We start from the raw sequence: 14,695 nt of genomic DNA, 5'->3' as shown, positions 1-14,695 counted from the left end.
TCTCCCTGGACTTCCCTCATTTCTCTGGCCCTGCAGTGCTTCACCCTATCCCAGAATCTCTTGCTGGCTTGGGATTTAAGGAGGACTGCTACAGATGACTGTACCTGGTCATTTAAGGTATTCTGAGAGAGTTCCTTACATGCTCCATCACATTTCTACCGCAAACTAAAAGTGGCAGGAAAACAAAATTGCAAAAAATGAGGAAGTTGAGCGGGGGTCAGTACTGACACCCATTTCAACTTGGGGCCACAAGTCGAGGCAGCCCCAACTTCCCAAAATGATAGAAATAAAAAAAACCTCTCTAGCGATGGCATGGGCCCCCTTTTCCATCTCCCCAATGCACAAAAGTTAAATGTGGCCCTGGCCCCTGTTTCCAATCCCCCTACCCCCAAAGTGATAGCAACAGCTCCCTCCATCTAGCCCCCAAGTAACAATGAAGGCCCCACAATTGTAAAAAAAAAAAAAAAAAGATCCTGTGCCCCAACCCTCCAATCCCCAAACCTTATCCCAGTCATCATGGCTGAGGCAAGGTCAGGTTGGTGCCATTTTGGAAAACAGTGCCAACCAGCCCTGGTAGGAGGGTGCACCTGGCTCTGATGTGGAATAATCCTTGAAAGAATAGTTAATCATCAACTCTGCGAATTCTTAGACTACAAAAACATACTCGCCACAACACAATTAGGCTTCCGCAAATCCCGAAGCACTGAATCCCTTCTAATTTCTCTAACCAACAACATTCTTTTCAACCTAGAGAAAAAACAACCGTGCCTTCTGATCCTCCTCGATCTATCAGCGGCATTTGACACTGTAAACCACAAGATCCTCCTAGACCGACTAGCAGAGATTGGTATCAAAAACACCGCATTCAACTGGTTTAAATCCTTCCTACAAGACAGGTTCTATAAAGTTAAGATCAACAACAATGAATCTCAACCGATCAGTACAAGTCTAGGCATCCCTCAAGGATCCTCCTTATCACCGACCTTATTCAACATCAACTTGCTCCCTCTCTGTAATCTACTCTCTAAGCTAAATCTAACCCACTACCTATATGCAGACGATGACCAAATTTTCATTCCAATTTCCAAATCTTTGCAAGAAACCCTTCATTTTTGGAATTCATGCTTCCTCTCCATATCAAATCTCCTTGCTGAACTCTGCCTAATTCTCAATGCCAACAAAACTGAATACCTCCTAACTCATCCTCTAGCACCACCTCCTCTTTCTCCCTGGGTCAGAAACCTAGGAGTCACCATGGATAACAAACTGAATTTCAAAAGCTTTATCAGTAACACCGTAAAAGAATGCTTCTTCAAACTCCAAGTTCTAAAAAGACTCAGACCCTTACTTCACCCCCATGATTTCAGATCAGTTTTGCAAGCAATCATATTTTCTAAAATTGATTACTGCAATTCTCTTTTACTTGGGCTCCCAGCTATCTCCCTAAAACCTCTACAAATGCTCCAAAATACCACTGCCAGGATTCTAACTAAAGCAAAAAAAAGGGACTACATAACTCCAATTTTAAAGAATCTTCATTGGCTCCCTATAAAATATAGAATCCTCTACAAAACCCTCTCAACCATCCATAAATCGATTTACAAAACCTCATACCTCGATCTTAGGATGCCATTGCAGCTACATTCATCCTCCCGTCCGTTGAGATCAGCGCAAAAAGGCTCTCTAAAAACCCCTCCAATCAAAATATCTTCAAACAAAAGAGCCTTCTCCACAGCAGGTCCTAACCAATGGAACTCTCTCCCTTCAGATCTTAGGCTCGAACAATGCCCCATCACATTCAAGAAAAGACTTAAAACCTGGCTTTTCACACAAGCCTACGCCTGAGTTGGACTTTACAATACCATCCCTTCCTGAACAATTTCATTTTATCCCACTTCACTTAATAATACTAGAATTAATTGCAAATCCCTCTTGCCAATTTTCAACTACTTGATACATGATTGATTCATTCTAATCGCTAGTATATAAGATTGCTGTTATTTAAACTGATGTTTTTTATAATGTGTTATTTATTTCAATTTTCTCCAAGTTCCTCATTTTCCTTGTTCTCTGTAAGACTCACTTGTTAAGTCATTTCCATGTTATATGTAAACCAAAGTGATTAGTAACATTGTTACCAGAACCTCGGTATATAAAAAATGCTAAATAAATAAATAAACAAATACGTAAATAAATAAATAAATAAATAAATAAATACATCTGTTTTTAGTTATCGGAGTGGGGGCGGAGTCAAAGATGAAGGGAGAGTGGAAAGGGGGTGAGGCTAGGACACTACTTTCTTTTTTCTTTCGGGTGGAACCAGGCCTGGCATGACCGGGTGTATAAACCGTGCAATTGCATGGAGCGGCACACCCTGAGAGGTGGCGGACCAGCCGGTCAGTGGAGGACAGAGAGAGCGCTGCCACCAGAAGAGGATATGAGCTCATATCCTCTTCCAGCGGCCAAAGAAAACGAGGGCCACCCGCACTGCCACGGGGGGGGGGGGGGGGGGCAGGGACCCTACAGGGTGGCACAGAAGCTACCGCCAGCCCTAAGTGGAAGAATGGGAAGGGGCTGGGGTGGGGCTTGGGACCTTTATTTTTATTTTTTATAAAGTGGGGGCTGTCACTGTCATTTGGAGGGTAGGGGTAGGGGGATATTACTGTCACTTGAGGAGGGGAGGTGGCAATCACTGTCACTTCAAGGGTTGGGAGAATCAGGATTGGAAGCCAGAGCCACATTTGATTTTTGTGCTTTGGGGAAGGGGAGGCCAAAGTCGATGCTATACAGGTCTTTTTATTTTTAACATTTTGGCACAGTCAGGGCTGCCTCGACTGGTGGCCCTGGGTTGAGACAGGTGTCAGCACTGTCCCCCGCGCAACCTCCCCAAGGTGGCCATGACTTTCTTTGGGGGTCCAGCAGGCCTTTAAGGCTAGGGCAGTTGATTGAGGATGGGGGCCACCATTGTGTTAAAGGGCTGCTAGGCAAGTTATTTTGTCCTGTGGTGTTTGCCATGAGACAAAAAATGTGCCATAGAGCTGCAATATTTTTTCGATCAAAGGGCCCCACTATCATGACAACACCCACTGCACAAGAATGGGACCCCTCCTGCAATAAAACATCATGGCTTGATACATCTAGTGGTTATATTGTAAGCCCTGTGAGGAGAGGGAGATACCTACAGTACCTGAATGTAATCCGATTTGAAGTGCCAAAAAGCAGAATATAAAAAATAAATAAATAATATATTTCTTTAAACTCCATTAATTGCTATACATCTAGGCATGACTATTAACTGCTAGCAGTTTTAAACTGCCAGAGCTGTGCTTTTAAATAATCAGATATGTTAGTATTTTTCACTTCCACTCTCAATTGTCATAAACAGGCACAGTAAATAAAGTGATGATGCTTCATGAGTAATTGTACACTAAGTACCTATAATTCAAAAGCTCTAGGTTCTGAACTTTTAAATTTAAAAATGTTAAAATGTTCAGTGCCTAAATTTAGATACCTTAAATTACAGGATTCCTAAATTAAGATTCCCTAAAAGGGGCATGGTAAAGGCAAGGGCACAAATGTAGGTGCTCTTGCAAGACATCTAGTGCTGGGCACCTAAACTTAGGTGAGTCAATACTTTAACTAAATTTGTGAGCCTCAAGTTCTAGTGCCTTTAGTCCATTTAAGTATCTATATTCAGCCATTTCATGTGCTTTAATATGGAACCTTATTTATGTGCCTATATACAGCCATTTAAGATGCCTTATGCTATTAGGTGCCAATGGCTGCATATAGGCACCTAAATAAGGCTCCCAATTAAGGCACCTTAAATCAGGTACTGAGTCCACTTTCAATATTGAGCTGTAAGAAAATTTATCAAACTTTGTACAAGAGTCACACACACAAGACTTGGTACACTATCATACTGATATATACAAAGAGAAAGCAGGAGATTGCCTCTAAGTTATGGTAGGGTACACAATGAAAGAAACAAACAGACAATTTATCTGTCTATATCTGTCCTGTAGCCACCAGCACAGTATCATCTGTAGAAGTAGTCCTACCCTGATGATAACACTGTAATCCTCTCACAGAGATTATGGGCTTTTTCCTGCTACTAGGTAGCACCCAAATCCATAGTTAGGCATTGTGCTAGTAAATGACTCTAACAGTACACTTTGATTTCTCCTGTAAATTATCTTTTCTTTCACTCTACATTTGAAGCAAGGAGCTTCAGAATTTCTGCCTTCTTTCTTTGAGAACCAATAGAGAAATCACTTAACAAAATGGTCACTGCTTAATGTTCTCTTAATTTTGCAGCCGCCAGGTGGGCTAGACTAGTTGCAAAAAGCTGAAATATGATTAGCCCTGCTCTTTCCTAGTCCCATCCCCAATTGACTTCACTCTGTTGTACTTCAAATCCAAAAAATATATTGCTTTGTTTCACCCATAGAATTTAGTGGGACTAACATAAATGAGCCAAAAATGATTCATATTTCTTGGGGGACTGTGCCCATTCAGTTTGGTTGACCCAAACCAAACCAAAAATTGATTAATTTGTCATATTTTCCACATTTTGATCATCCAAATGAATATCCCTACTAAAAGATAGGATGGAGTTAGAGTGTATGGCACTAGATGAAGATCTGAAATTTTAGAGACCTAATAGAAAAAGGACAACTAATGGGACATGGTGATAACAGTGTACAAAATATATCAAATGACAAAGCTGATAGAAGTGTGGTGGCATGGCACCATATGTTAAGGATTCAACACAGTTAAGCATAATGCACATTCTACAGAAAGCAAACTGTTCCTTGGATTCCCTATGGTTAGAAATTTCATGTATGATAGGGAGAAGTACTGTATATTCGTGGGGGTTTGTAACCATCATCCCAGCCAGGATGGTGAAACAGACATGCTAACAGAGAGTAGACAGACGACCAAATGTAGAAGCACAACAATAATAGGAGATTTAAATAATCCCATTATCAATTAGATGAATGTCTCATCATGCCACTTTAGAGGAATTAAGTTTCTAGATGCCATAAATATTGCTTCAAGGAGCTAACAACAGAGAGTGTTGCTTTGTATCTAGTTCTCAGTAGAATCTGGAAAGTGTTAAGAATTTAAGATATTTGTCTAAATTGAATATTGATGAGTTGATTGAAGTATTATAAGCCGTGACCGTTAATTTTGATGAGAGAACATTAGAGCGAATGTTAAAGATATAACATTATTATTTGAAGGCTGTTTTTGATTCTTGATCTCCTGACACATCTGCTAGGTAAATCCAAAGAAAAGATCTCCATAGTTTTATGTTGGCCTGTATCTGCTAAAACAGAAAATGCAGTATTTAGAGTGGAAGTGGTGGAAAACAAAGTTGGCTCTGCTACTTAGAAATGAACTACAAAAAGAGAGTTTATTGCCAATGAAGTACCCTCAGCCTAGAACCACACAGAAAAATTATTTAAAATACAGAATAAACTTGCTTTTCTTTATTCTCAGACTTGTTCTCTGCGGAAGTTGGGGGTCATTGAGTGAAACATTTGCCTATTCCTTTGATAATAAGATCCCTAGGATCCGAGAGGCCTTTAGAGATACTAAGGCCATAATTCCTGAGACTAAAGTGATGTTTGAAGATAAATATGTTGGGAAGTGAGGGACAAAGCCAGAATCAGATGTTATTGCTTCATCTATATGCTTGGCAAAGGTATGAATCAAGAGAAAATGAGATTGAAAGAAATGGGCTATAAATTGCACTCTTATGATGAAGGCACAGGAGATAATCTGGATGGAATTCAGGCTATATATTCTAGGGGTTTTTCTCTGTGTTGCTGAGTTGATAGGATTTAGAGACAGGGATTATGATAATAGAAATATTATCAAGACTGGAGATAAGTGGGGATCTGTAGTCTAAGGATCTGATAGTTTTTAGAATGGTGAATCAGGTAGAGGTTGAAAAACTCTTGTGTTGTTGCCTAGACTCCATTCCATCAAAATACTCACAAGATCCAGGGAAGACTCTTGATCTGTGGGTGGTAGGGATGTGCATTCGTTTTCACCGTATTGGCGATCCGCAACGTATATTGCACTATTCGTAGTATTCTTGGGGAAGCGAAACGTATCGCGATTCCCCACGAATACACAAATCTTCACCAAATTATACGGCCACCTAAATAAAAATTTAAACAAACCCCTCCACCTTCCAGAACCCCCCAAGACTTACCAAAACTCCCTGGTGGTCCAGCGGGGGGTCCGGAAGCCATCCCCTGCACTCACACCCTCGGTGCCGGTTTCATCATAGCGCTGATAGCCTTTGTCACAGAGGCTACCGGTGCCATTGGTCAGCCCCTGTCACATGACCATCAGCACCATCTTGTGCTCTTACCATGTGACGGGGGCTGACCAATGGCACCGGTAGCCCCTGTGACATAGTATGGGCAAAGGCTATTGGTGTCATTTTGAGTACTGGCATCGGACGGCCAGAGTGCAGGAGGTCGCTCCCGAACCCCCACTGGACTTTTGGCAAGTCTTGTGGGGGTCAGGAGACCCCCCCCCCCAAGCTGGCCAAAAGTCCCTGGGGGTCCAACGGGGGTCCCGGAGCGACCTCCTGCACTCCGGCCGGCCGATGCCAGTACTCAAAATGGCACCGATAGCCTTTGCCCATACTATGTCACAGGGGCTACCGGCGCCATTGGTCAGCCCATGTCACATGATAGGAGCCCAAGATGGTGCCATTGACCATGTGACAGGGGCTGACCAATGGCACCGGTAGCCCCTGTGGCAAAGGCTATCGGCGCCATGATGAAACCGGCACTGAGGGTATGAGAGGGCAGGGGATGGCTCCCGGACTCCCTGCTGGACCACCAAGGAGTTTTGGTAAGTCTTCGGGGGGGTCAGGAGGGTGGGGGGTTGTAGTTAATTTTAATTTTAGCTAGGACACAAATAGAAATCACCGTATTAATGCACCGGGACGCCATACGGCCAAATGCAATGTATCTGCTCCCCGACGAATTTGAATCATGAATGCAACGTATGGCGTCCCTCTGCACATCCCTAGTGGCTGGTTTATATTATCAATCTGTCACTGGAACTTTGTCACTGAAAGACACTGTTATACAAATCATATAGAAAATAAGTAATGCAGACTGAAATCTTTGTAACAGTATCACCCAGCATCTAATTTACCATTTTTGGGTAAACGTATTTAAAAGTGGCATATCAGCAGCTGCTGAATAGATGTAAGACTGTGGAGGTCAATGTGCTGAATCAGTACCAGTATCTGTCTTCAGTCGCATATACGTGCAGAAGAACAAGGGGAGAGACCGCCTTTCTATGTTATTTGACCTGTCTGTCATGTTTGACAACATAGCCTATGGTATCATGTTGTGGATGCAGAAAGATATTGGTGTGGGGTATTGCTTTAGCTTGGTAGTCATCTTTTAAGGATAGGACTCAGAGGGTGCTGTGGGAAGGTGAGAGTCCATTCCAAAACCTTTACAATTTGGGGTTCCAAAGAAGTCTGTATTGTCACCTTTATTGTTAATTATTTATTTGGCCACCATGATGACAGTGATACAAGGTTTTGGGGTGGAGAGCCACCTCTTCATTAATGATATTGATGGTGACAACTCATATTGACAGTGACAGCAGATCAGGCATTAGCGGTCTCAAATGTGGATGCATGTTTACAAGTAGTAGTATCATTGTTAAGAGTGCAAAATTGAAACAATCCAGAAAAATCAGAATTGCTTTGGATTAGCAAACAGAAGAAGGTATAATCAGTTCTCCAAAGGTGAAGGAAGTAGAGTTGCAGTCTAGTGAGATGGTGATTAGTTTGTGCATCCAGCTAGGCTATCAACTGACTTCAGAGCATTAGATATCACATATAGTAAAGACCATTTTTGCTGGCTTTAGACACATTCATCAGCTAGTCTTATTTTTGTGTTAAAAAGATTTGCTGACTATTGTGCATTGTTTGATTATGAGGTGATTCGATTATTGTAACCTGCTTTACCAGCAGTTGCATCTCCTGTAAAATATAGTGGCAAAGTTAATAACTGTAAAGAAGAAATTCAATTATGTGACACCTATTTTGTGGGAGCTGCACAGGCTCCCTGTGGTTTTTAAATGCTTTCACTCATTTAGTCCAATGTAGTTAGGGGGTGTTCTTTGCTCTTATCAATCAACAGGAGCATTAAGATTATCACAATGCACATTTTTACAAGTGCCCTCCTATCTGGTTGGGAAATTGATGATAACTAAATGCAGTGCTTTTCAAAATATGTTACCACTTGATGTACATTTGGAATCAAATTATCTAAGATTAAAAAAAAATGTGAATGCCTGTTTTTTTGAACATGCTTTTAATTTAACTTTTTGGTTGAGTATTTATGTATTGTGGAATTTTATTGCTAATTTACATACGTGAACATATTTGAACTATCTTGCATATGTTGTATGCCTTATAACATTTTTTAATTCATCTGTAATCTACTCTGGGGCTTGAAAGAAGTTAAAGGTAGAAAATGGTAAGTAAATAAATAGTAGATGAACCTTTTTGTAATAGTGACCATAAGTCATAACAACATAGTAAATGACAGAAAAGACCAAAAAAGACCCATCAAGTCTGTCCAACAGTGATTTTATGCACAACTTCCCAAAGTAGATCAAATTCCCACATGGAACCCACCCAACATGAGATAATCATTGAAGAGAGAATAATAAAACTTTTCAGTAACATATGACTTTATAAAGGGTGGCAATAATAAAAATGAGGAAACTAGTTGGAAGGAAACTAAAAGGAGGAGTTATAAGGGATAAAAGCCTGAATGAGGTGTGGGAATTATTTAAATGTACCATCTTAAAAGCCAAAATAAAATATATTGCATAAATTAATAAAGGTCAAAAGAAAAATAAGAATCTGCCAGCATGGATAAATGGTGCAATGAAAGGGGCTATTAAAGCCAAAAAAATGGAAAGCAGGATCTAATGAGGAAAATAGAAGGAGCATAAGAACTGGCAAGTTAGATTCAAATACTAATAAAGCATGTCAAAAGAGAATTTGAGAAGAGACTTTCCAAGGAGGCAAAAATGAATTTCAGAAAAGCTGCAAGGAAATCAGTTTGGCTATTAGATAACCAGTGGTAAAAAAAAAAAAAAAAGGCACTGAAAGAGGATAAGGCCATAGTTGAAAACCTAAATTTATTTTTGTCATTACTAGGGAGGATGTTGGGAACATGTTCATACTAGAACCATTTTTTCTAGGTGATAATTCAGAAGGACTAAAACAAATCAATAGGAATCTTGAAGAGGTGCTAGAGCCAACTAGCAAACGAAATAGTAGAAAATCACTAGAATCTGATGATATTGGGGCAGATTTTCAAAGATTTATGCGCGTAGGGGGGGTTACGCGCGCCGAACCTATTTTCAACAGGCTATGTGGTGCGTGTAATGCCCTGGGACGCGCGTATGTCCTGGGGATTTTCTGAATGGGCAGGCAGGGGGCGGGATGGGGCAGGGCTGGCAGTCCGGGGTTGTGGTGGGGCGGTCCGGGGGCATGGCTGGGCAGACCGGGGGTGTTCCGGGAGGCGTGTCACAGGACTCCGGCACAGGGGGATCACGCGCCGGCAGTTGGCTGATGAGCGCAAGTTACGCCAGACTCTGGCAGGCGTAACTTCCAAAACAAAGATACAGGGGGGGTTTCTTTAGGGCTGGGGGGCAGGACAGAGAGGGGAAGGTGGGGGGGGGGGGAATGGGGAAAGCCAGAGGGGCTGCCCGAGGGCTCAGCACAAGAAATATTTTGTACTAGTGTGCACCCCCTTGCATGCGCCGACCCCTGTTTTTATAATATGCATGCGGCTGCTCGCGCATGTTATAAAATCTGGCGTACATTTGTGCGCACTGGGTTGTGTGCACAAATGTACTCCCACGTGTATGTTTTAAAATCTGCCCCATTGTGTTTAATATGAACCCAGCATCATGTGCCTATAATTTGGATGATTCTTCCTTATATGTATATTTGCACTTGGCCACATTACATTTCAGCCTTATCTAAATCAGTTTTTGTTGTTTTCCTCTTTGGTTCTCTACCATCTAGAGAAGAGATGAGAGAGAGACAGAGACAGAAACAGACAGAGAGAGAGAGAGAGAGAAAGAAAGAGAGAGAGACTCTGTAGAGGCTCACATATAAGTTAACTATTTATACCACTGTAAGAGGGGGGCACCAGTAACTCAGGGTGAGGTTTGGGTGGGTGGGGTAGTTTTGGGGGGGCAGTTTTACATGCACAATCATAGGTACAAACAGCACAGTTGCCATCAGTGGAGATTTTATATGATTTGGAGTTATGAAAGAAAAAAGAAGGGTAGATTTGTACAATGTACACTCTACCTACCTCTCTCTCTCTCCCCTCCCGAGCCGACATTTGAAACAACAACCATTTGGGGCCAGTATCACACAGCTAACACAGGCATAACGCACAGAAAAAGGTGTAGATATTTCCGGCATTATTTCCATTACGCTAATGCACACCATATTAACCGACCCTCATTTCCATTTACTTTGCCTAAATTCCTCCCACTCAAATACTAATTTTAAATGTGCATACATATTTTGTGCTGCGGTATTTATCGTGTGCGTTACAGTGTTATTGCGGGCTTTAGGGCCCTAAAACACGCAAGAAGCCCTAACACAATTTGATAAATGACTCTGATAGGGTGTTATTTACTAAAGGTTTTCTCCCAGTTTGAATCTATGGGAAAAAGGCTTAGTAAATGACCCCTATAGTGTGATAGCCTTTTTTCACCAGTTAATTTTGATAATTTGACTGTAATAACTTACTATAATCACCACACTTTAATACCCCTCAGTGATCACAATACCTTTCTTACACAGCCATTGATTATTTTCTCTCTGTTTTATAACCTAAGAATTTAAAGAATGCATATATTGTTCCTGCTCATTAACAACTTGGTGAAAAACTGAGGGTTTGTTGTTGTGTAAGGGCGAATTGGAGTGTATATGCAGCACAGTTATCCTCCGTAAATTTCTAATAATAAGGAGCCCAATATTTCTGTGGTGGTAAATCTTTCAAGACTTGGAGCTCTGGAATCTCACATGTGTGAGGTAGTAATATAATATAATTTCTTCAGTCTGCAGAACATTTTCTTGGCTAACATTTCTACTTGGTAAGTCAACCTTATTGTGAAAGGATTTTCAACCCTCAAATAAAATCAATAAGGGGGCAAACAGAAGGACAGCCATATGCAGGAGAAAAAATTGTGGTTATATGGAAGCTGCTAGATTACCAAGGTGATGACAACTCCTGAACAAGGACCCTATACCAAAATAGCCACAGATTTGTTATGGTTGTAAACCACTTTGATTTTGGTGGAAAGGCAATATATTAAGAAAAAAAAACCTAAACCAAATAGTTGTAAAAGCCAAGCCAGAGGACAAAGCAAAGAAAGGAAGAGAAGAGAAGGAATGCCTGACTGTCCTTGCTACATGCTGCATGAAAAACCTGGTCATTCCCTCTGTATACATTTCAATCAAGCACAGAGTGAGAAGAAGGACTTTGGGGGAGATTTTCAAAGGGTTGCGCATGTAGGTTAATTGCGTAACCCCCGAAAACCTACCCCAAATCCCCCTGCCCATGCCGAGCCTATCTTGCATAGGCTGCCGGCGTGCGCAAAGCCCCAGGATGCGTGTAAGTCCCGGGGCTTTCCTGGGGGTGTGTGTCGGGGCATCTCTGGGGCGTGTCATGGCCGGCGTGTCATCGGGAGTGTGTCGCGGCCGGCACATCTTCGGGGGGTTCTGGGGGCGTGGCCGCAGCCTCCGGACCAGCCCCCGGACAGGACCATGGCGCTGGGCCAGCCACCGGCGTTTGTTTTGTTTTTCATTTCATTTTTTTTTTTTCCAGTTTTGTTTGTATTTTTCATTTTGTTTCAATTTAGAATGCACTAAACTTGTGCAACAAAGGTAGGGGGTAGCTGCCTGATGTGCGAACAAAAGTACGCGCGCATTCATCCAGGCGGAGGGAGCCGGTGGCAAAAGCGGCCTCCGGTAGCCCCCCGCTGGCAGTGAATGAATGCGCGCCTGTGCGACCCGTGCGATTTCGGCGCTCAAGGTGTGACATCATGACGCTTGACGTCGCCTTGAGCACAGAAATCGCACGGGTCGCACAGGTGTGCATTCATTCACTGCCGGCGGAGGGAGCCGGCGGCGAAAGCGGCCTCCGGCAGCCCCGCCACCACCTCAATCCAACGCGCGCCCACCCGCCCACCAGCTCCCACCGCCGCCTGGATCGAACGTGCGCCCACCAGCCCGCCGGCTCCCGCCACCGCCTGGATCCAACGCACGCCCACCCGCCCGCCGGCTCCCACCGCCGCCGCCGCCACCGCCTGGATGAACGGGCGCCCACCCGCCCGCCGGCTCCCGCCACCGCCGCCTCGATGACCGCACGCCTGGGGGATTCGGAAAGTGACAGGAAAGTGACAGGTATTTATACATATATATAAACAACTTACGCTGCAATGTTAATATGGAGGTCATCCATGGTTTTTTACACTTTACTCCCTTTGGTTTTACCCCCCTTTTTATACTTTATTCCCGTTTTAATTTTCGAACACCACACTAACACCAAGTAGAGGGTGGCGGTAAACTAACAGATTAAGGACGCTGCAAAATAGCGGGTTACAAAGGAGATAATCTGAGCGCGTGTCACAGTATCGGAGGGGAATAGCTAATTCCTTCATTATACAGCTAATTCCTTCATTTACATATCATATACATGCTGGGTGCGGAAAGGGTTATGCGTCTGTTTTAAGAAGCTCTAAGGACGGTGCAACTGGAGACTATATCGCTGGATCGCCTTACGCGTCCGAATTGTGCGCTCACAGCAGGTTACAGATGGGAAATCTTCAACCGCACGTTACAGTATCGATCTGTTAGTATGAACTAATCAAAACTAAACTAATCAAACAAAATGGACATCTCTAATATACATAAACAGCATTTAGACGGAATCAGAATTTTTGTTTTGATTGTTTCTCCTAGTCAGGGCTGTTTTTCTTTTGCTTGAACATTCTTTCTTTGTAAATACATTTTTTACATCTTATTGATCTAGCTGCATAGGCTGTGATTTCTGTGATTTCTGTGATTTCTGTTAATTCACCAAATCCTTACCCTGTCCAGGTGAGCCAGAAGGGACTGAATTCTGATATCAATCTTTTACTACAAATTAACACCTATTATCTACCTTATAAATGGGCTCTGACTGCCGACCCGCAAATGCGCAGTAGAGAGCAGCTCTACCGCGCATGCGCGGGCGAGCACGCTGGTCAGAGCCCAGCGTGCCCGAAAAAAAAAATGGCGCTGGGCCCGCAGGAGTGGCGGCGATGAGAAGCAGGAGCGGCGGAGGCGGCGGCGAGAAGCAGGAGCGGCGGCGGTGAAAAGCAGGAGTGGGAGGAGCAGTAGCGGCGGCAGCGCGGACGAGCAGGAGCGGCGCCGCGCATGCAGGAGGGACACCCCCCCTCCCCCCCAGAGATCTTCCGTCTGCGGATGAGCTGAAAGGGGAGGGCATTGGGAGAGGGAGAATAGAGGGGGAGGGAGGGAGAATAGAAGGAGGGGGGAAGGTGAGAGGGAGGGAGAATAGAGGGGAAGGTGAGAGGGAGGGAGAATAGAGGGGGAGGGAGAATAGAAGGAGGGGGGAAGGTGAGAGGGAGGGAGAATAGAGGGGAGGGAGGGAGGGAGAGGGAGAGGGAGGGGGAAGGTGAGAGGGAGGGAGAATAGAGGAGGGAGGGGGGAAGGTGAGAGGGAGGGAAAATAGAGGGGGAAGGAGAGGGAGGGAGAATAGAGGGAGGGAGGGAGTGGGAAGGAAATGGACCGAAAATTTTTTTTTTAAATGTAGCCCGTTGTTACGGGCTTAATGGCTAGTGGAACTATAGAGGATACAAGAGCTGAATCAGCCCCCAAAAAAGGAATTTGTAAATGTTTGGTTTTGTACAACTCAAAATATGCTTGAATTTCCCATTGTTGATTTGAGCTTCGTCTAATTAGGCTTTATCCTGTCCCCTTGGTTAAGGGTAAATGAGTTGCAACAGTTAAGATTTCTAAGGCATCAAAACCAAGAACCATGCTAGGTCCCACCAGAATTCTAACTCTCAGTTATTTGCCTTAGTGTGACTTTTTTTTCCCCAATATAAATTATTCACCATAAATTAGTATAATAGGACTATATTCCTCCTTGATTTACAGAACTGCTATTATCAAACCACAGCTTTCAAAGTTGACTTTTGCTATCTGTATATATAAATACTGTAATATTTCACAACTAACCCATCAATTCCTGTGACCAGGAAAACCAGATTTCCATTGATCTTAGTACAGTTGATAAATTTATTGATGTTGCTGGAGTCCACAGTCTGAGCATCTTGTAAGCTTCCTGTCCCAATACCATCACATGCTGCAAGACAATAATAGAAATAAAAACCATATACAATTACAAAAAATCTCAGATTTTTTGTTTTCTTATTTCTGTTGTCTTCAATTTTCCTTTTCAAATAATTTAATGGTAAGCCTTCTTTAAAGTTAGATCATCAGTACTTGCACTGACAGGTTTACCAATATTTACTATCATATTCTTCAATAGCATGGACATTTGAACAAAATGCATTTCACAAACATGAAAAATGG

General features: G+C 43.0%; 1 protein-coding gene across 4 annotated transcripts in view; it reads right to left on the bottom strand.

Annotated features, from left to right (window-relative positions):
• ERBB4 (erb-b2 receptor tyrosine kinase 4) overlaps window positions 1-14,695 on the bottom strand; it is a 2,403,189-nt gene that overhangs the window by 776,774 nt on the left and 1,611,720 nt on the right. For all 4 annotated transcript variants that reach the window (XM_029606129.1, XM_029606130.1, XM_029606131.1 and 1 more), the window contains exon 9: window positions 14,339-14,465. In XM_029606129.1, the coding sequence (XP_029461989.1) occupies window positions 14,339-14,465 (127 nt within the window). The remainder of the gene's footprint in view (window positions 1-14,338; window positions 14,466-14,695) is intronic.

This window comes from Rhinatrema bivittatum, chromosome 6, assembly GCF_901001135.1.
Source record: "Rhinatrema bivittatum chromosome 6, aRhiBiv1.1, whole genome shotgun sequence".
Classification (NCBI taxonomy): Eukaryota; Metazoa; Chordata; class Amphibia; order Gymnophiona; family Rhinatrematidae; genus Rhinatrema; species Rhinatrema bivittatum.
The sequence above is the reverse complement of the archived record's forward strand: the minus strand, read 5'-3'. Positions and strand labels throughout refer to the sequence as shown.